The sequence below is a fragment of the Megalobrama amblycephala genome, linkage group LG17 (genome assembly GCF_018812025.1).
Source record: "Megalobrama amblycephala isolate DHTTF-2021 linkage group LG17, ASM1881202v1, whole genome shotgun sequence".
NCBI lineage: Eukaryota > Metazoa > Chordata > Actinopteri > Cypriniformes > Xenocyprididae > Megalobrama > Megalobrama amblycephala.
In genome coordinates this window covers 1,532,217-1,553,128 of record NC_063060.1, presented here as the reverse complement: position 1 = coordinate 1,553,128, position 20,912 = coordinate 1,532,217, and the positions used below count along the sequence as shown (strand labels likewise).

At 33.9% G+C, this 20,912-nt stretch overlaps 1 protein-coding gene across 2 annotated transcripts in view; it reads right to left on the bottom strand.

The window, feature by feature from the left end:
* tcf3a (transcription factor 3a) overlaps positions 1 to 20,912 on the bottom strand; it is a 42,285-nt gene that overhangs the window by 9,790 nt on the left and 11,583 nt on the right. Inside the window, exons 4-18 of one of the 2 annotated variants that reach the window (XM_048162877.1) lie at positions 15,969 to 16,039; positions 14,341 to 14,401; positions 13,412 to 13,443; positions 13,209 to 13,329; positions 11,699 to 11,757; positions 6,070 to 6,169; positions 5,666 to 5,766; positions 4,892 to 5,036; positions 4,714 to 4,772; positions 4,506 to 4,584; positions 4,293 to 4,369; positions 2,943 to 3,113; positions 2,557 to 2,668; positions 1,535 to 1,670; positions 307 to 542 (exon numbers count right to left, since the gene is read on the bottom strand). In XM_048162877.1, coding sequence (XP_048018834.1) covers positions 307 to 542; positions 1,535 to 1,670; positions 2,557 to 2,668; positions 2,943 to 3,113; positions 4,293 to 4,369; positions 4,506 to 4,584; positions 4,714 to 4,772; positions 4,892 to 5,036; positions 5,666 to 5,766; positions 6,070 to 6,169; positions 11,699 to 11,757; positions 13,209 to 13,329; positions 13,412 to 13,443; positions 14,341 to 14,401; positions 15,969 to 16,039 — 1,560 coding nt within the window. The remainder of the gene's footprint in view (positions 1 to 306; positions 543 to 1,534; positions 1,671 to 2,556; positions 2,669 to 2,942; positions 3,114 to 4,292; positions 4,370 to 4,505; positions 4,585 to 4,713; positions 4,773 to 4,891; positions 5,037 to 5,665; positions 5,767 to 6,069; positions 6,170 to 11,698; positions 11,758 to 13,208; positions 13,330 to 13,411; positions 13,444 to 14,340; positions 14,402 to 15,968; positions 16,040 to 20,912) is intronic. The other variant, XM_048162878.1, reaches the window with a different exon arrangement.

Below are 20,912 nucleotides of genomic sequence, written 5' to 3'. Positions count from 1 at the left end.
ACGATATATGAATAAACACTTCAAACAGATGCAATAAAATAATCACTCAAAAACGTATTTTGGTTGGTTTCTTTCCACTAGTTATGGAAATCCAAAAAGCCCTAAATCGACCAATGCATTAAAAAAAAAATGTTTTTGCCTGTAGTGTCTTGCCTTTTGAACCCCAAACGTTATGCATTTAAATCACTCATGCAACAAATCCGTCCTCCTCCTCTTGCGACCCAATCAGGCGGCCTGACCACAGACAGATCTCCGCGGTTCTGCTCGTGCCTGAGCACTGATCGGAGGTCAGCCGCACACACTGACCTCGCACTTGCTGCTCCAGGTTGAGAATAACGTTTACGGCCTGGTGCAGGATGAGCAGTTTGGTCTGAGGTTTCTCATTGCTCAGGTGCAGCTGGCACATGCGGCCCAGCTCTTTGAAGGCCTCGTTGATGTCGCGCACGCGCAAACGCTCACGGGCGTTATTGGCCACGCGCCGCTCTTTCTCCCGCTCCGCCTTCACCTCCACCGGCAAGTCCTCGTCATCCTCGTCGTCTTGACTTCATGGGTCAGAGGAACAGAGGGGTGAGAAGGGGTCACAGGTAAAACAAATCACGGCACACTGAGAAAACAGGGAGCGACTCGTGTTTTCTCAGCGTTACCTCGCCTCAATGTTTTAAAATGGACCAATCAGAAGCTGCTGGAAGTGGGATCGGCAAGTAAACTGAGTATTTACAGATGCAAGTGTAACTCATATACAAATGGTCGAAAGTTTGGAATAATTAAGACTTTTTAATGTTTATTAAAGTCTCTTCTGCCTCCAAGGCAGCATTTATTTGATCAAAAATACAGTAAAAATAGTGAAATATTTTTACAATTTAAGGTAACTGTTTTCTATGTGAATATATAGTAAAGTATAATTTATTCATGTGATCAAAGCTGGATTTTCAGCATCATTACTCCAGTCTTCAGTGTCACATGATCCTTCAGAAATCATTCTAATATGATGATTTGCTGCTCAAGAAACATTTATGATTATTATCAATGTTAAAACAGCTTCATATTTATGTGGAAACCGTGATAAACTACCATTCAAAAGGTACTAAAGATAAAAAAAAAAATTTATTCAGCAAGGATGCATTAAATTGACCAAAGTGACATTTATAACGTTACAAAAGATTTGATTTCTATTCATCAAAGAATCATGAAAAATAAAATGTTTCACATTTTCCACAAAAATATGAAGCTGTTTTCAACATTGATAATAATAATAAATGTTTCTTGAGCAGCAAATCATCATATCAGAATGATTTCTGAAGGATCATGTGACACTGAAGACTGGAGTAATGATGCTGAAAATTCAGCTTTGATCACAGGAATAAATTATAATTCACTATATTTTCACATAGAAAACAGGTGATTTAAATTGTAAAAATATTTCACAATTTTTACTTTATTTTTGATCAAATAAATGCAGTTTTGGAGAGCAGAAGAGACCAGTAGTGTTTATTTATAACCTTCATTAAATGAAGGTGCACAGGGCGGCAGGTACCTCGATCGCGTACAGCTTTTTCCGTCTTTCTTCTCATCGTCTGATTTATCCGCAATAGACAGGTTCTCATCATCTTCCTTATCTTCCCGCTTTATATCCGAGCTGGAGGAGTGAGAGGAGCGAGGCAGAGACAGACCTGACAGACAAACACAAGATGAGATTAGCAACAGAAAATGCTGATCGCACAGTGTGACAGCAGCACTGTGAAACCATCCTGTAAAGGTGATGAGTTTAAGTTTTTGGGGTGTTAAATTTAGACTCATAAGTCACTGTGTTACTTTCAAAACATCAATTGGTATGTTTGAGCTGCCCGAAATGTCAACGTCTGACTAGACCCATGCCGGGAGTTTAGGACTTTGTCTTTGTAAACCTTGTGTTTTTGCCACATTGTTTTCATTTACTGTTTTACATTTACATTTACATTAGTGATGCACTGAAAACAAAATTAAAGTTCAGAAACCGGAAATAAATGTTATTTAATAATCTGTTAATTAATCATATTTAATAATCAAATAAAAATAAGTTGTATACAAACTTTTAAATTGCACATAAGGCAGTTTTATATCAACTTTATAATGATATAATTATGTTTCTACTCCATTTCATTGTTGAATTTATAGAATTTCATTGTTAAATTAAATTTATCTTAGTAGACCAACTGGTCATTGAATGGCTTTTCTGGAGTTTTTTCCATTTTATTTGCCAAATATTTCTACTTGCTGAAATTTTGATTCATCACTTATATACATTTATGCATTTAGCAGACGCTTTTATCCAAAGCAACTTATGTTATTTTCAAGGTTTACATTTTATCGGTTCATGCATTCACTGGAAATTGAACCCATGAAACTGCCGTTTCTGAGCTATAGGACTGCTTTATAAGTTTTGTATGAAAAGCATGAATGATACAAAAAATCTTGCTGCATGCTTGTCCATTAAAATACACAAAGCACATCATTTATGAATATAAATCAAGCCACAGCAACGAAAATGAGCATTATGATTCAAAGAGCAGCACTGACTGGTAAAGGCGTCGGACTGAGAAGTGGGCGGAGCCTGATGGGAGCCGTGGTGTCCCTGCAGGAGAGCGCTGGACTGTGGTAAACCTGCTGCATCATCACTGAGATTTGACATCTAGAGAAAAGAGGAGGAGACGTGTTCATACACACTGATCAACACTCAACAGTGAGCATCTGCCTTCTCACTATATCAGGACATGAACTTCATCTGAGAGTCACTTCACTACAACCCGTCAAAATAAAAGTCTGGTTTAACTTGGTTTAAGTAATACATAGCTATTATACAGCAGAATAAAATCAGAATTTTGTGAAAACATAAAATGGAATTTAGAATGGTCCACAGATCGGTAAGGTTTGAAACAAAGCCACGGTAATACGTTAACACTCACCAGGCCGGGCAGACGGCTGACGAGCCCGAAGGCCTGACTGAGGGAGCCCAGGGCCGCTGCACCAGCTGGATGTCCAGAGACGGCTGCGCTCAGTAAACTGTGCATGTCTGTGCCTACCGCATGGCTCCTCAACACATGAAGCGCTTCGCCTAGACGGTCATCCATCTTACTCTGTAAAGAAGACAAATTACTCAAGCTGCCACAGAGGCAAAGTTTATCAAATGCACAACAAGCCAGTATGTGATAGCACTTGCCAATGAAAATGTTATTTTTGTATATGCATGCAAACACATGCATATGCATACAGACGTACACATGCATGCATACACAGAAATATGACATGCATGCATACACAGACATACACATGCATGCATACAGAGGCATACACATGCATGCATACAGAGGCATACACATGCATGCAAACAGACATACACATGCATGTATACAAAGAAACATAACATGCATGCATACACAGACATACACATGCATGCACAGACATACAAATGCATGCACAGACATACACATGCATGCATATGCAGACATACACATGCATGCATATGCAAAAAGACATATGCATGCATAGACATACACATGCATGCATACACAGACATAAACACATGCATGCATACACAAATATAACATGCATGCATACAGATACATACACACATGCATGCATTCATACACAGACATACACACATGCATGCATACGCAGACATACACATGCATGCATACGCAGACAAACGCATGCATACACAAATATAACATGCATGCATACACAGACATACACACATGCATGCATACATACACAGACATACACATGCATGCATACGCAGACATACACATGCATGCATATGCAAAACACAGACAAACGCATGCATACACAAATATAACATGCATGCATACACAGACATACACACATGCATGCATGCATACGCAGACATACACATGCATGCATACGCAGACATACACATGCATGCATACGCAGACATACACAGGCATGCATATGCAAAACAGACAAACGCATGCATACACAAATATAACATGTATGCATATACAGAAATATAACATGCATACATACGCAGACATACACAGACAAACATGCATATGCAAACAGACATACACATGCATGCATACATAGACATACACAGGCATGCATATGCAAACACAGACAAACACATGCATGCATACATATGCATACATCCTGTGCAACAGCACACAGTAAAAACGTTTAAAATGAAGTTGTGTGTTCATAAGGACTACAAAGTCATACATTCAAAGCAATGCACCTAGTTTGGATTACACCAGTCAATTGCAAACAGTTTTGATATACGGTGACACAGTTAAACATACCGGTGCCTGCAGTCCTGTCTCAAATCCAGGCGATGGAGCAGGCTGAGAAGAACCTTTGGGCCACTGAGATGCAGAGGCTAAAAGACACAAACACAGAAGTCAATAAAGCCCAGAACAGCCTCATGAGCGCTGGCTGAAACGGTGTTGACAGTGTCGCACAGCAGATGGCACCACAGAGCCATTTACAAAGAGAAGAACGTTCAGGAAACCCACCAGCAACATTTGAAGGAGAGCCCACAGGGGTGGAAGGGGTCGAGGAGAAGCTGTTGCCGTTATTGTCAGAGGGATATATCTAAAAACAACAACAGACATTATTTGTGTTTATCACAGTGTTATTTTTAATACATCACCCAAAAACATTTAATCATTTAACAGAGTAATTCCAGAAATATCACATGCAATGATTAAACACAGAACTCACCGAAGCAAGAGCTTTTCCGATCTCAGCGCCGGAGCTCCCTGCATTTCCACCTCGGTTTACTGTGTTGACAGAGAATGAAGCTGGTGTTTATAGGTGAATTACTGTGAATTACTCAAACGGGAGCAGGTCACAGCAGTAAAGCTCTGGTTTGTGGTCGAGTCAGGGTGGAGCGTCTTACCCATGATGCTGTCGCTTCCGTTTATGGGCGGCGTGTGGTTGGGAACGCCGTATCCAGCAGAAGCGGAATGGAAGCTGGAGGGTATGTTGACCTCGCTCCCGTGCAGAGGGTAGTTCTGCGGCGACAGGGGCAACGGCTGGCGCTTCTGCGGACGAAACACAGACGTGAAATTATTCATGAGCACGTGGCGAATGTGTCATCATATCTATCCCACGGCTCTGGTGCTGCCATTCAGACATTAGAAACATTCGATTGCTTTTCCACATGAAGGTCTGCGGTAATTAAGCTACATTTTTTCTGTGGTCTCTGACTCATCAGACAGGGGAAAAAACATGGAGATGATGTAATCAGGACCTATTTCCAAGTTTTAGAAACTTGATCAGAGATGTAGAAACTTGCTTTTCATTTACATACAGTACATTTCGTCACATTTAATAAATCAAAATCACTTTATGGTTCCAGAATGCTCCAATCGACTCAATATTTTATATAAACAACACAATCATTTTGGTCAATATTTATTTTTATGAAGTTCTCAAAACAATGTGGTGAACATTTAACAATTAACTGCATGTTTTCTGTGATCTCTGGATCATTAGAATGGGAAAAAATCATCTTCAGGACCTATTTTTTTTAACCAAATGAATCAGAGATCATGTGAATGTTTCAAAGTTCATTAGATATGAAGCTAACTCAGCGAACTACAGAAGATAAGTGTCAATATTCAGTTCAAATACATTAGAAATGGTCTTCGTCGCTGGACGTTTGGCTCACCTGTGGGTTTATGGAGGAGAACGGGGCCGGCTGACCGATGTGAGGCGAGTTACTCATAACAGGAGGATATCCAGACTGACCCCAATGATCTGGAAGTCCATCTGATAAACCAAAAACAAATTATATAGAGTTTCAATCCATTGCTATCTTCATTCACACTTCAGTTTAGGGTCCAATTCTCACTTTTAACTAACTATTAACTATGACTTTTGCTTCAATAAACATCTAATTGCTGCTGATTAATAGTAAGGTAGTTTAGGATTATGGGATCTAGAATAAGGCATTAATATGTGCTTTATAAGTACTAATAAACAGCCAATTTCCTAGTAATATGCATGCTAATAAGCAACTAGTTAATAGTGAGAATTGGAGCCTAAACTAAACTTCTGTGTGTGTGTACATACCTTGCATGTTAAAAAAGCCTGGATAAAGGTTTCCAGCTTTAGATCCGGGGTATCCGGTGCTGTCCTGGTTATAGTCCTCACCGGTGGAGCCTGGATAAGCCTGCCAAGCAGAAGAAATAAAAGCTGGGATTTAGGTCATGAGAATGTGATGTGGAATGGACTGGAAGTCATCTGATCGTCCAGAAGATGTGGTTCTGCTTTAGCCCGCAGTATGTGTGCATGTGCAATACATTAGGAAACATTCATCGGAGACCAGAGAATCCGGACTCGAGGGTAAGTCCAAAATAACTACAACAACACGTCAATGGCGAGTGACCTGAGAAGAGTTACCATAAATATGACAATATATATAAAATGTTTTATTAAAAAAATATTTATTTAAAGGGTTAGTTTACCTAAAAATGAAAATTCTGTCATTAATCACTCACCCTCATGTTGTTCTACACCTGTAAGACCCTCATAACTCAAATTAAGATATTTTTGATGAAATCAGTGACGCCTCCATTGACAGCAAGATAATTAACACTTTCAAATGCCCAGAAAGCTACTAAAGACTCAGGTCATGTGACTACAGTGGTTCAACTTTAATATTATAAAGCGACGAGAATACTTTTTGTGCACCAAAAATAACAAAATAGTGACTTTATTCAACAATATCTAGTGATGGGCGATTTCAAAACGATGCTTCATGAAGCTTTATGAATCTTTTGTTTCGAATCAGGGATTCAGAGCGCCAAAATCCCATGATTTCAGTAAACGAGGCTTCGTTACGTGTTTTGAAACTTCAATAGTTCACATGACTTTGGCAGTTTGATACACGCTCCGAACCACTGATTCAAAACAAATGATTCGTAAAGCTTTGAAGCTTCATGAAGCATCGTTTTGAAATCGCCAATCACTAGATATTGTTGAATAAAGTCGTTATTTTGTTATGTTTGGCGCACAAAAAGTATTCTCGTCGCTTCATAATATTAAAGTTGAACCACTGTAGTCACATGACCCGTTTTAAATATGTCTTTAGTAGCTTTCTGGGCATCTGAAAGTGTTAATTACCTTGCTGTCAATGGAGGCGTCACTGATTTCATCAAAAATATCTTAATTTGTGTTCCAAAGATGAACGAAGGTCTTACGGGTGACATGAGGGTGAGTAATTAATGACATAATTTTCATTTTTCATGTTAATTCATTTTCACATAATTCATTTTTGAGTGAATTAACCCTTTAAATATATATAAATAAAATGTTACACTATTTTAAGGTGTCCTTGTTACATTGTAATTATACATTTAAGTAGTGAATAATATTAAATCAACAACATGTACTTCCTATAGGGTTTGGTTTAGTTTAGTTGCATGTAATTATCAGGTTTTTTCCTGGGTTAAAAATGGTCCTATTTATTAATTCATGACATAAAGTATCACTGTCAGGACAGATCATAAAACAAAGTGCTTAAAACTATTTTATATTTAAAAATCTGTAAATTTGTATGCAAAAAGTCACTGAGTGACTGATGTGAAAAGTTAGTAATAAAACGAAGTAACAGTAAAAAGTCTATTATTTGGCATTTTCACTCTAAGACCAGATCATTTGACACACAATATCAGATCCATTCATTTCTCAATCACATTTAAATACGGTTATCAATCCAGTAACTGCGATATGTAGTTAGCAGCGTGACAAAATTATATTATATACAGTAAGCGAGCAAAGATCACTGCCATTTTAGCTGTCAATTATCACAAATCTGTGAAAACTCCCGTTATAATCAATAAATCTGTGCAATTAATCTCTTACTGACATTGTGTTTATACTTTGTTGGTTATAATGAAAGGATTCACGAGCGTGCAGAACAACATACACAATCTGACTAACTTAAACACCTCTGATTGGTCGTTGCATTCACGCACTCAACAGATACGTCTGTGATTGGCTACAAAGCTCAACAGCAAAAACACGACGTAAACAGAAACCTTTGATGCTCTTCACATTAAATGATCTAATAAATCTTTGGCGGGATAAAGATTCATTTTGGTGTCTGCCAAAATAACTTCAATGCAAGAAAATCCTGATGATTTACTGCATAATTTACTGTTACAGAAAGTTACTACAGTAAGTACAAGGATGCTAAAATAGTGTTGCTTAAAAAAAAACACTTGAAAAGTGCTAAATTTCGGGTATGATTAAGGATGAGTCAAAATGAGAGATTAGTCACGCATTATGATGCGCTCCATGTTCAGCTGTTTTTAAATAATAATAATAATAATGAAGTGTCTGAAGTGAAATGGTTTGATTAAACAGATACAACTAGAATACATTCCTCTATCTAAATGATCTTCCTGAACATCCCTGGTTTGCATAAACAAAGGAGTCATGTGAAAACACTGTATACTTTGTTTCTCACTGATACAATAGAAATGACAAAGCACGCCTGTCTAGACATGAAAGGGTGTTAATATAATGAACATGTGACCAAATTACAAGCCAATTAAACACAACAAAGGGGTCAAAAACATGCAACGCTCCAGTGATCTGATGTCAACGATGGTAAAAATCCAAAGAAAAGAATCAAGTGAAATTTGTGCAAATAAACAGAACGAAATAGAAGATGCCGAAGATGATGCATGCACACAAGAAAGAAAGAGAGAAATAGAGGGAGAGAGAGAGAGAGAAAGAGATGCATTCCCAATTACTGAGCCATCTGCCCATTCCTGGAGACCGGCCAACACCACAGACAGCTGGAGACACATGGAGAGAACGAGGAGGAAAAAATGAAAGGAAAGAGAAATAGACGAGGACAGGGAGAATAAAAATAGAGGGACTATTTGAGGGCCGTGGAGACAATAAGACCAATGTTAAGAACAGTAGTACAATAGCCGAGGTTACATGAAATTTACCAGTGTTATTTCAGAATAATTGAGATACTGTTCTAGTTTTAGAAATATTTTGAATCAGTTTTCTTTTATAATTTTAGTTAAAGTTTTAGTAATGTTGTTATATTTATTAGTGATTTTTTTGAATGTCTATTTAATTTTTATTATTTTTTTTTAGTAATTATTTTATTATTGGCAACAAGCTGACATAAAATAACAGACCGTTTCAAAGCAGCTTTAGCGAAAATGCATGTTTCAATGTTAAAATTAAGACGTTTCACAGTTTCAAATAATTATTTCAGACATAATTTGCTCATTTCACTGAAATACTGCATTAAATAATAATGTTTTAGTGCAAAAATACTGATTGTTCTCACCTCACACTTATGGGATTATAATATGAAACTGTTTTCATGGTTTTAGTTTCAGATAACTATATAATAACCCGCAGATGTACACTGTGCTCCAAATTATTATGCAAGCCACATATCAGTAGGATTTCAGTACAATAAACATTCAAATTTTAGTTTTTCAACGAAAGTGTTTGTTTGCTTTACTTTTTTTTTAGATAACTGGTATCAATCTCAGACAGGTTTGTTAAATAGTTTTCCAGGTCTTCTTAGGCAAATGGAAAACCTACTTAAAGAGGTTGTTCCACATTATTATGAAGCAAGTCACAGTTCTCATGCAATTTGGAGAGAAAAAAAGATTTTTCTGAAGAAGAAGAAAAGCATAAAATGTCATGCAAAAGGCATGAAAACTTTTGCAAAAACTCATTTTTAAATAGTTCTTTCTCCCCATATTGCATGAAAACTGTGACTTGCTTCATAATAATGTGGAACAACTTCTTTTGGTAGGTTTTCCATTTACCCAAGACGACCTGGCAAATTATTTAAAGGGACGGTTCACCCAAAAATGAATATCCTGTCATCATTTACTCGCCCTCAAGTTGATCCAAACACTTCTTCTGAACACAGATGATGATATTTTGAAGGATATGAGTAACTAAACACTTTATGGACCCCATTGACATCCATATTATGAAAAAATTTGGTTACCAACATTCTTCAAAATATCATCTTCTGTGTTTAGAAGAAAGAAACTCATATGATACAAGACACAATACTGATCACTAAAGCTGCAATATACATCAAAATAAGATAATAATATTGCAATTTCATTAAATAAATGAGCTGCATGCATGTAAATCATCACACAGTGTCGCGGTTCATTCAGAAACCAGCAGCGCATTTATATTTATTGGCAACTTGTCAAAATAAAAGCTTGATGGGTTGTCGTTTGAAAATGAAGAAATGAAGATTTTACAGGAAAATAAAAATATTTTTATTACTTTATATTTTTTATTTTACAGTACAATAGTATTACTACAAAATATTTCTTATTTCATTTAAAATATATATTTAATAATAATAAAAATCAGGTATGGAACAACTTGAGGGTGAGTAAATAATTTTAATTTTTGGGTGAACTATCCCTTTAAGAAACCTGTTTGAGATTGATACCAGTTATCTAAAAAGATATGAGAAATAAACAAACACTTTCTTTGAAAAACTAAAATGTGAATGTTTGTTTTACTTACTGATATGTCACTTGCATAATAATTTGGAACAGTGTACATTGGTGAAACTAGTGAAATTTGGCTATTTGAGATTATCAGCAGTGACCACATGACCGATTAAAGGAATAGTTTACTGAAAATGAAAATTATGTCATCATTCTGTCATCTTTCGAAACCACTATGACTTTTTCTTCCATGGAACATAAAACAAGAAATTCTGCAGAACTTCCAAGTTGCTCTTGGCTCGACAGGCCTAAACTATTATTCACTGAAAATGCTAATCTCCTGACGGCTCCTGCTCACTGGGATGATTTTACTGTAATGATCAGAGCAGCTCAGAAAATAAATTTCCACAGTAAGAAAATCACACAATGTGGAACACGATGAGGGTGAGTGATTGATGACAACTTTGCTTTAAATTAAGTTTGAAACTCACAGTGTACAGTTGCTGTTTTTTAATACTTGTGAGTGAGTAAATATTGAGTCAAATATTCATTTAATATCAGCTATTGTGCATGCATCTCATATAATTACTGTATTTGCCAAAAAATGAGTAGTGCCCGACTAGTTGCACTGGGTCAAAATTGCATTGTTGAGAGAAAAAACTATTCAGAAACGGGGAAATGCACTATATACATAAACTTGAGCTCATGTACACCTCTCATTCGGCTCTTTGCGCATGTTTTGCATAAGTCGGTTTTTGGAATAAAAGTCACAGCATGTTTCAGACAATAAAAAAATCATGACTAATATTCTGGAAAATATGGTCAATTGTATTTATCACCTTACATTTCGCTCTTCACTGGAAAGAAGGAAAACTGATCTGATTTATATAGGAAACGGCACAGGAAACAACATGCACCGCTGCCCACGTCAACTCTCCAAGGCCTCGGAGGAATAAGCAGATGAGCACTTCTGTCCATGCAGAGAATTGCAAGGGCAGCGTGTGAGGGGGAGGAGTGTTTTGACTGCATGCACATGCGAGCATGAATGCACGATTGCATAAACAACACATGCAACCATAAAAGGGAAAAAGAAACTATAGGCGGCTCGCAGTATGCATGTAGTATGTGACATGAGCACTACAGGAAGTGCATGTGTGTGTACATCTGGGTCAGATTGACGGCACGTGGCTTGATAATCTGGGCTCAGACACTAATGAGGCCACGTCAACACTCACCGAAGAAATGGACGTCGGCAGTCCATGAGGAACCTTCCGGATCTTTTTGGGCAGCGGATCTGAAACGAAAAACATTATAAGCAGACCACAAACGGATGCCGAAGAATGATTAAGGTGATCATGATTGATGAGCTGATGCAAAAGAAGACACCTCATGATTTTCAAAAACCACACATTTTCATGAGTGACTCTGTGTCGTCATTGCATATGCCCACAAAACCATAATGCATAAGGGAAAATATCACAAAATATAGCATTTGAATATGATACAAGACACAGTACTGATCACTAGGGCTGCAATAGATATCAAAATAATATTGCGATTTCATTAAATAAATGAGATGCATGCATGCAAGTAATCACACATTCTGAAAACAGAGTTTATCGGCAACATGTCAGAATAAAAGCTTGATGGGTTGCCATTTGAAAATGAAGAAATTCAGATTAAATATTAAAATTGTAATTTTACAGGAAAATAAAAATATTTTTATTACTTTATATTTTTTATTTTACAGTACAATGGTATTATTAGAAAATATTTCTTATTTTGTTTAAAATATTTTTAATTAAATCAAAATCAATTATATTATTATTATTATTATTATTATTATTATTATTATTAAAAGAGTATTATTTTATAGTCATATTGAATTGGTCAATTGGTAATTTTACAGGAAAATATATTTTTTTAAATTATTTTATATTTTATTTTACAGTACAATGGTATTATTACAAAATATTCCTTATTTCGTTTAAAATATATTTAATTTTTTTTTTAAATCAAAATCAATTTTATTATTAGTAGTATTATTTTATAGTCATATTGAATTGGTCAATTGGTAATTTTACAGGAAAATAATTTTTTAAAATAATTTTATATTGTTTTATTTTACAGTACAATAGTATTACTACAATACATTTCTTATTTTGTTTAAAATATATTTAATTTAAAAAAAATCAATAAAAATCTATTATTAGTAGTATTATTATTAAAAGAGTATTATTTTATAGTCATATTGAATTGGTCAATTGGTAATTTTACAGGAAAATATATATTTTTTAATTATTTCATATCGTTTTATTTTACAGTACAATAGTATTATTACAACATATTTTTGTTAATTTGTTTAAAATATATCTTTAAAATTAATAAAATCATAATTGTTATTTTTATAGTATATATACACATATATACACATTTATATACACACATATACATATATATTTATATGATTTTATAGTCATATTAAATAGGTCCAAAACTGCCTATGAAAAGTGTTTTATTTGAAAATCTGTTTACTTTATGGTTACTGGAAAAGGTTTGAGTTAGTTTTTATAAAGAGTAAACCAAAGTTTGAAAAGGTCTGGCTATGTGAGATTAGGAAATCTGTTTTATATTATTATACAATTCAGTGGACATTATACAAATATTGTTACTAACCAACCAATTACAAGCCAGTATATCTTTCTGGATATACTGAAAGCTGCACTGGAGCTCATCTCATCTCACCTATGTTGGAGTCGGCTGGCCTCCGGCGGTGAGGGCTGTAGAACTGAGAGGAGACTTTCATGCCCGGAGGGGAAAGTCCATCGGACCCTGGGATTCTAATATCACCTGGCAAGAGCTGCGGCTAAAAATAAATGAGAGTTCTATGAAGATTAAACCCAAAACTGGTCACCAACTTATAACAGCGGATTTTATGTGTTCATTACCTGTGTAACAGGGTAGCCTCTTTCAGATTTCCCTGCAAAACACACAAGAAACTCTTATATTCAGGCAAAACGGATGAATTATTACACTTGGATTACTAATGGCTAGGCCTACACAGAATCTGAAATCATTACTTTTTTGTGCCGACAATATGAAAAAATCTAAGAAAATGTGGAAATGCATTGAGAAAGTCAACATGAAAAACATTTGCAACCCATTTAACTTCATTAATGTGATGCATATCTGAGGGAAACAGGATATTTGATGAGAAAAGGCATGACTAATTATATATACACACACACACACACACTTTTAATTATATATCTTTACATTTTATATATATTTGATGTTGCGTTTAAAAACAGTAATGAAGCTGTGTTACTAACATTACAACAAATGAATGCATTAAATATGAAACAGCATGTTGGGTTCGAGGGGAGTGTGGATTGTGATTTATTCATTGACTGATAATGTTGGGCTGAGGGTCGCTGGACTCCATCTGGCTGCGTGTGACCTCGACTGGCTGAGGTGCGCCGTTTATGGGTTTAAGACTGGGCACAAACAACAAATTGTCCCATTATAAATGCCTAAGTGGTAATTAGTTAAAAAGCAACCCCCACCCTGCTTTAAAGCCCAGAGAGGCGCGTGGATTAACCCCCCTGCCCGTCCCAGAGAGGAAAATCCCTGCGTGACCTAAACCTGCTCAGGACAGCAGGGCGCTTCATGGGTTTTTGCGCTCGTGAATAGTTAAACTTCAGAGGCTGATCTGCGGTGGAAATGAGGTCGGATTGATGTATGGTCTGACACTAACAAAAACAGAATCTCTGAAAACACCTTATCCCTGAGAACATCATCTATCATTTTAAAAATCCACTTCCTAAAACTGATATTTTGTAGGTAAACTCTGACATTTAGTGCTGCGTTAACTTACCGTCAATCTCCAAGTTGTACATGCCGTCATGCTCAGGGTAGTGATGCCCGTCTCCATACAGCTAACACACAAAAACACAATAATCAGCACTGATAATCCAAATTTAAAGTGGATACATCATCAAATATTAATGACTGAAAGTTGTATACCGAGTAAGATTATGTACTTAAAACTTCAGTCAACTCACAGCATTTACTGGAATTAAAATTATATTTTAATTTAATTATATTAAAATTTAAAAAATATAAATATATTATAAATATATATAACTTAAATCAAATACAAAATTAAAATTTATATTATTTATATTATATTATTTAGATTTTATTATTTAAATTAAAAAACATATATATATATATATATATATATATATATATATATATATATATATATATATATATATAAAACTTAAATCAACTACAAAATAAAATTAATATACAATTTATATATTAAAGTTTTTTATTTTAATTTAAAAATATATACATAATATTTAAAATAAATATATAACTATGTCAACTCAAATACAAAAAAATAAAATTAATGTTTTGTATATATATTATATATGTTTTATAAAATATTTTCTTTATATTTGAATTTTAAAGTAAATATTTAATTCATTTTTTTAAATATGCAAAAACTCCTGTTTTTTCATATAAATGAAATATAGATATAAATATAGAAATATAAATAATATAAATACATATAACATAAATCAAATACAAAATTAAAATGTATATTATTTATATTATATTATTTAGATTTTATTATTTAAATTTAAAAATATAATATAAATATATATAACTTAAAAATCAACTACAAAATAAAATTAATATACAATTTATATATAAAAGTTTTTTATTTTAATTTAAAAATATATACATAATATTTAAAATAAATATATAACTATGTCAACTCAAATACAAAAAAAATAAAATTAATGTTTTGTATATATATTATATATGTTTTATAAAATATTTTATTTATATTTGAATTTAAAAGTAAATATTTAATTCATTTTTTTAAATATGCAAAAACTCCTGTTTTTTTCATATAAATGAAATAAAGACTTTCACGTATGGCAGGAGGAAAAAATCCTGTTTACTATTAAAGTTCAGAGAGAAGGTGGAAAATGGTCATGAAAAATGTTGGTACGTGAACTAACATTATAGATGGAAGATAGAAAACCAAAAGAGTCTGCTAGATAATGATCAAAATAGGCCAGGGACAGAACAGGACACGTCATTCACACACGTGATGCGTCTAACGTTCACACAGCCTGACAGGTGAGAGATCAGCGCTAGACAGAACAGGTAAACATGAGGATCACCAACAACGGTCAGCTAATCTCACCCACTGACCGACTGACCTACAAACACGCGTCTACTGAGCTTACAATCTACAGTTTCCTTTAAACAAACCATCACAAGTCAAAACAGGAGCCGTCTCAAAGTGGACCAGATATCTGCTCCAGTCGGGTTTATTTCCTTTAGGGATTAAGAGCTAATGGTACAAGCAAAGCATGAGCGGACACTGGAGACGGTCTGTCCTTCTCTGCGTGTGACTGTGACAGTCACGCACCGACGGCTTGATGCTGAGGAGAGTGTGAATCTGAGAGTGTGTGTTCGTACCCGTGCGCCGAACGAGGGACTGTTTGCTTCTCCTGGACCCCAAGCGCCGGAGCCACTTCTTTCATCTAAACCTGAAACACAAACAAACATCGGGATTAAGACATAAATTTGCACCAAAATAGAAATGTTGGCTGATAACCAATAATTGCTTATACATTATGGCCAATAATCAGTTAAATGTGTTCTGTTTTATCTACACAAACTCATCAAAGCTGCATTTCTTTGATCAAAAATACTGTAAAAATTCAGAAAAATTATTAAAATTTTAAATACCCACTTTCCATATGAATATATAGTAAAGTGTAATTTATTCCTGTGATCAAAGCTGAATTTTCAGGATCATTACTCCAGTCTTCAGTGTCACATGATCCTTCAGAAATCAAATATGATGATTTGATGCTGCTTTACAAAAATCTCTGACCCCAAACATTTTATAGATACTGTATTTTTTTAAATAAATTTAATATAGTAAAAAAGACAAATAACCATTTAGCACTGTGACAGAAGAGAGAAAGTTGTACTACGTAACATTATGTACTAAAATCTTCAGTCAACTCACAGCATTTACTTGAATTAAAATTATATTTTAATTTAATTATATTTAAATTATATTATATTAATTATATTCATAAATTTCAAAATATAAATAACTATACAAAACCAGTAAAATACAAATAATAATAATAATAATAATAATAATAATAATAATAATAAAATAATATTTAAAATAAATACTTATTAATTATATTTGAATTTACAAATATATAAATTATGCAAAAATGCCTTTTCAAATAAATTAAAGACTTTATTTACAAAAAAATAATTACATACATTTTCCATTTTATTTAATATTTTATTTTTATTTTATTAAATTCTTTATTATAAGAATTTATTATATATAAATTATTTAAATTAAAAAGATAAATATTAATATATATTAAATTATATATATTTAAATTAAAAATATATTTTTTATTTTATTTTTATTTTTTATTATTATTATTATTATTATTATTATTTTTTATAATTTTTTTTAAATGTTTAAAAAAATCTGTTTATTCATATGAACAAAAAATGAAAAGACTTTCACGTATGGCAGGGGAAAAAAAATCTTGTTTAATATTAAACTTCAGAGAAAAGGTGGAAAATGGTCATGAAAACTTTTGGTATCTTAACTAATATTATAAATGGAAGATAGAAAATCAAAAGACTCTGCTAGATAATGAGCAAAATAGGCCAGGGAATAAATGGAAAAATAAAAAAAATTAAAATTATATACATGTATGAAGACTTCAGATGCAAAAGCCTCTAAGTGCCATCTGAAATTTTCTTCTAAAATTAGCATTTTTATCAAACTTGTATGTTTATGTTCAGTTATTTTACTTTATTGGCAATGAAAAGGACCTATTAATTGCCATTAAAGTGAAATTACTGAACCTAAACATACGAGCTTGATAAAAATGCTTATTTTAGAAGAAAATTTCAGATGGCACTTAGAGGCTTTTGCATCTGAAGTCTTCATATATATGTGTATATGTGTGTGTGTATATTATACACACACACACACGAAATAAACAGCATTTAATTTACACACACCAATATAGAGTGAAAAGAGTGTTCAGTTAGAAATATGTGTGCAATATGTGTGTGTGTTTGCATGAATGACTTGTGCACTAATAGATCTTAAGAAGCCCTGAAGGCTGATTCCAGGTTTACTGAACCCCCATAAGATGAGTTTCTTAAGCCTCTTTCACAAAGAGATTCCAGAAAGACGTTCCGATGCTTTGGGATTTCGTTCATTCACACTGTCAGATCCTCCCCACAAGCGGTGCATTATCAGGTCAGGTAATGACCCGACTGAAGTTTGATGGTCGAAACTGCGTTTTTGCTTTGCATCTCCATCTCTGCCATCTTACCAGCGCATGTATGATTTGACACACATGAGGTGAGCTGTCGACCAAACCTCAAAGGTTTCAAAACCACAAATGTCACCGAATATTTACGCTAGAACTCAAAAACGGAAAAAAAAAAAAAAAAAAAAACAAAGCCTGGAAGATTTTTAAAGATTGATGGTGCAGAAATTTCCCCAAAACCGCCCCCCCGTCTGCGCCTTAACGCTCGCAAACATCTCTGGAGAGAAGGAGCTTAATTGTGTGCTGATTTGCATAATTGTGCATATTAATGAGGTCTCAGCTTATGAATATGCATTTTTGTTTTGTTGTCTAATTAAAAAGAGGGAAGGGGGGTGATCATGACAGAGCCAGCGATGGAGCGGAACAGAAGTACAGCGGACGAGTGAATTACGACTTTAGAGCCATTGCCGTGACAACCACGATCCGGGGTGGGGGGGTCACAGGCTTGTGTCAGCAAATTCAATAAAACGACAAGGGACAACACAACAGCACACACTGTGGAGTACACACACCACTGACGGAGCAGAACCAGCAAAACAGGAAAGAATTATTCAAGCACTACCGTCGCTCTACTGCAGACGAGCTGCTCGCACACAATGAGGACGGAAAGTTCATTACGAGCGGCGTATTTATCCAAACACTCAACAATAACGGCACTTCCTGTTGCCGGTGGATGATCATCTAGAGGATCGCAGCCATAAGAAAGGCTCTAGTGAGCTCCCTACTGAGACAGCATCCACAGAATGATCTCACAGGAAAAAAAATCATTTAAAACAGAAGGATAGTCCTAACAAACAAACAAACACTATGAATAGTATAACATACTAAAGATCATTTTAAAAAAAGTTATACATTTTGCATTATAATTTAAAGTATGAAAGATGGATAATTATTTGGAGATCTGCTGAAGATTAAATTAAGTATGTTATTAAATTATTAGTGTTATTGATTAACTTTAAATGAATGCTTGATGACAGTTAGGGTAATGTTAAGGTAATCAAAATGTAAAAATAAGATTATCAATATTGGCTAATATATATCCAACAATGACCAATATATGCTACAATAAATAAATGCATAAATAGATAAATAATTAAATTCATAAAATAATAAATTAATGCATATATAAATGCATAATTGCATAAATAAATGTGTAAATAAATGCATAAATACATACATTTATAAAATTTATGCATAAACGCATAAATAGATAAATGCATAAATAAATGCGTAAATAAAGAAATGTATAAATAAACTTATAAAGTCATAAATGCATAAATAGATAAATGCATGAATAAATGCGTAAATAAAGAAATGTATAAAATCATAAATCCATAAAACAATGCACAAATAAATGCATAAATACATAAATGTATAAATAGATGCATGCATAAAAAAATAAATAAAATAAAAAATGCATAAATGTATAAATACTCAAACAAATGCATAAATAGATAAATGCATAAATTAACAAAGGAATGCATATATAAATGCATAATTGCATATATAAATGCTATAAATATATAAATTATAAAACGTATAAATAAATGCATGCAAAAATGCATAAATGTATAAATAAACTTATAAATAGTCATAACTAAATGCAGAAATGCAGTAAATAATACATAAAAAGATAAATGCATAAATTCATGAATGCATAAATAAATGGGTAAATAAATGTGTAAATACATAAATATATAAACTCAAAGTCATACATAAATGCATTAATAGATGTGTAAATACAAAAATGTATAAATAGATAAATGCATAAAAAATATAAATGCATTAATAAATAGGCAGCTCACTAGATTCTGGGTAAGGGTAAGGAAGGGGACTTTGTGATATCAGCCAAAAAGAAAGTAATTTTACTGGAGGAGCAGGTCATTATATTTTTTAGAATAACGTGAACTGATGAATCATTAACAACGAGTCCAAGACTGTGCATTAATAAAGTAGCAGTAAGTGTGGTCAGTTTTTGATCATGTCGACTTTAAGAGTGTTTCAGGTACAGGGGAAGTGAGATTTGTATTTTCAGCGATCCGTGGCGGGTGGGAAAAAGAGACAGAGATGAAAGACAGCTAATACTGTGAAATACTGTGAGAAACAACAGGAGGGTGATGACATATCAGCACAGTATGATAAAAAAAACTCAAAAATAGAGGTGATCCATATTCATAAGCGCACTGAATATTCACTCCAATTAACAGAACTGATTAGTGGGAGGAAAAGTGAGAAATTCATTCAGAAAAAGACCCTTTTGCTCTCCAGACAGCTATAAAAATCTCTTTACATTAATGGCGAACGGCTGAAGTTATGAGACATTCCCCTCCGCACCTGAATAAACAAAACTTTGCTCTGCAGGCCCAATAAAAAGCGTCTGCTACGTGTTTGAGTGTCTAATGGTTACAGCTGATCCGTTCTGCCTCCTCCGCAGAGGGCAGCGACCTCTCCTAATCACAACCACGCTTTATGTACACCACAAACAGGTAGAACCTGGTGAGATGCATGACCTGCCAAACGTTTCAGCACATTTCACAATAACAGTGAAGCCAAAGACATCAAATAAAACAGATCATCATATAGGAAATGTGTCATCATGTCTTTGGGATTGTAGCTCTGCTCACACATGACATTCATCAACCGACTGGGATGCTTTTAAAACACCCTGAAGGAGTTCACATGTGTATGATGGGCCTTGTTAGAGAATGAAACTCATCTGCCAAACGGTTTAAAAGGGTGATTTCTTTCAATCAGAGGAACCATTTTAACCTGTACCAAACTACACGCAAAATGTTTAAATGAATTAAATACACAAAATGGTGGTGGTGGGGGGGGGGGCGACAAAAACAATAAAAACTGTAAAGACATGTTTTTAAACTGAACACAAGTAGGGCCCTTTAATTTATGCAATGCAGAAAACAAACAGAATCACGGATTCCAGTTTTAAAAAAAAAACAAAAAAAAAAAAAACGGAATTTACTGTATGAAGTGGAATGTCACGGAATTTGATTTAATTTAATTACATTTTAAA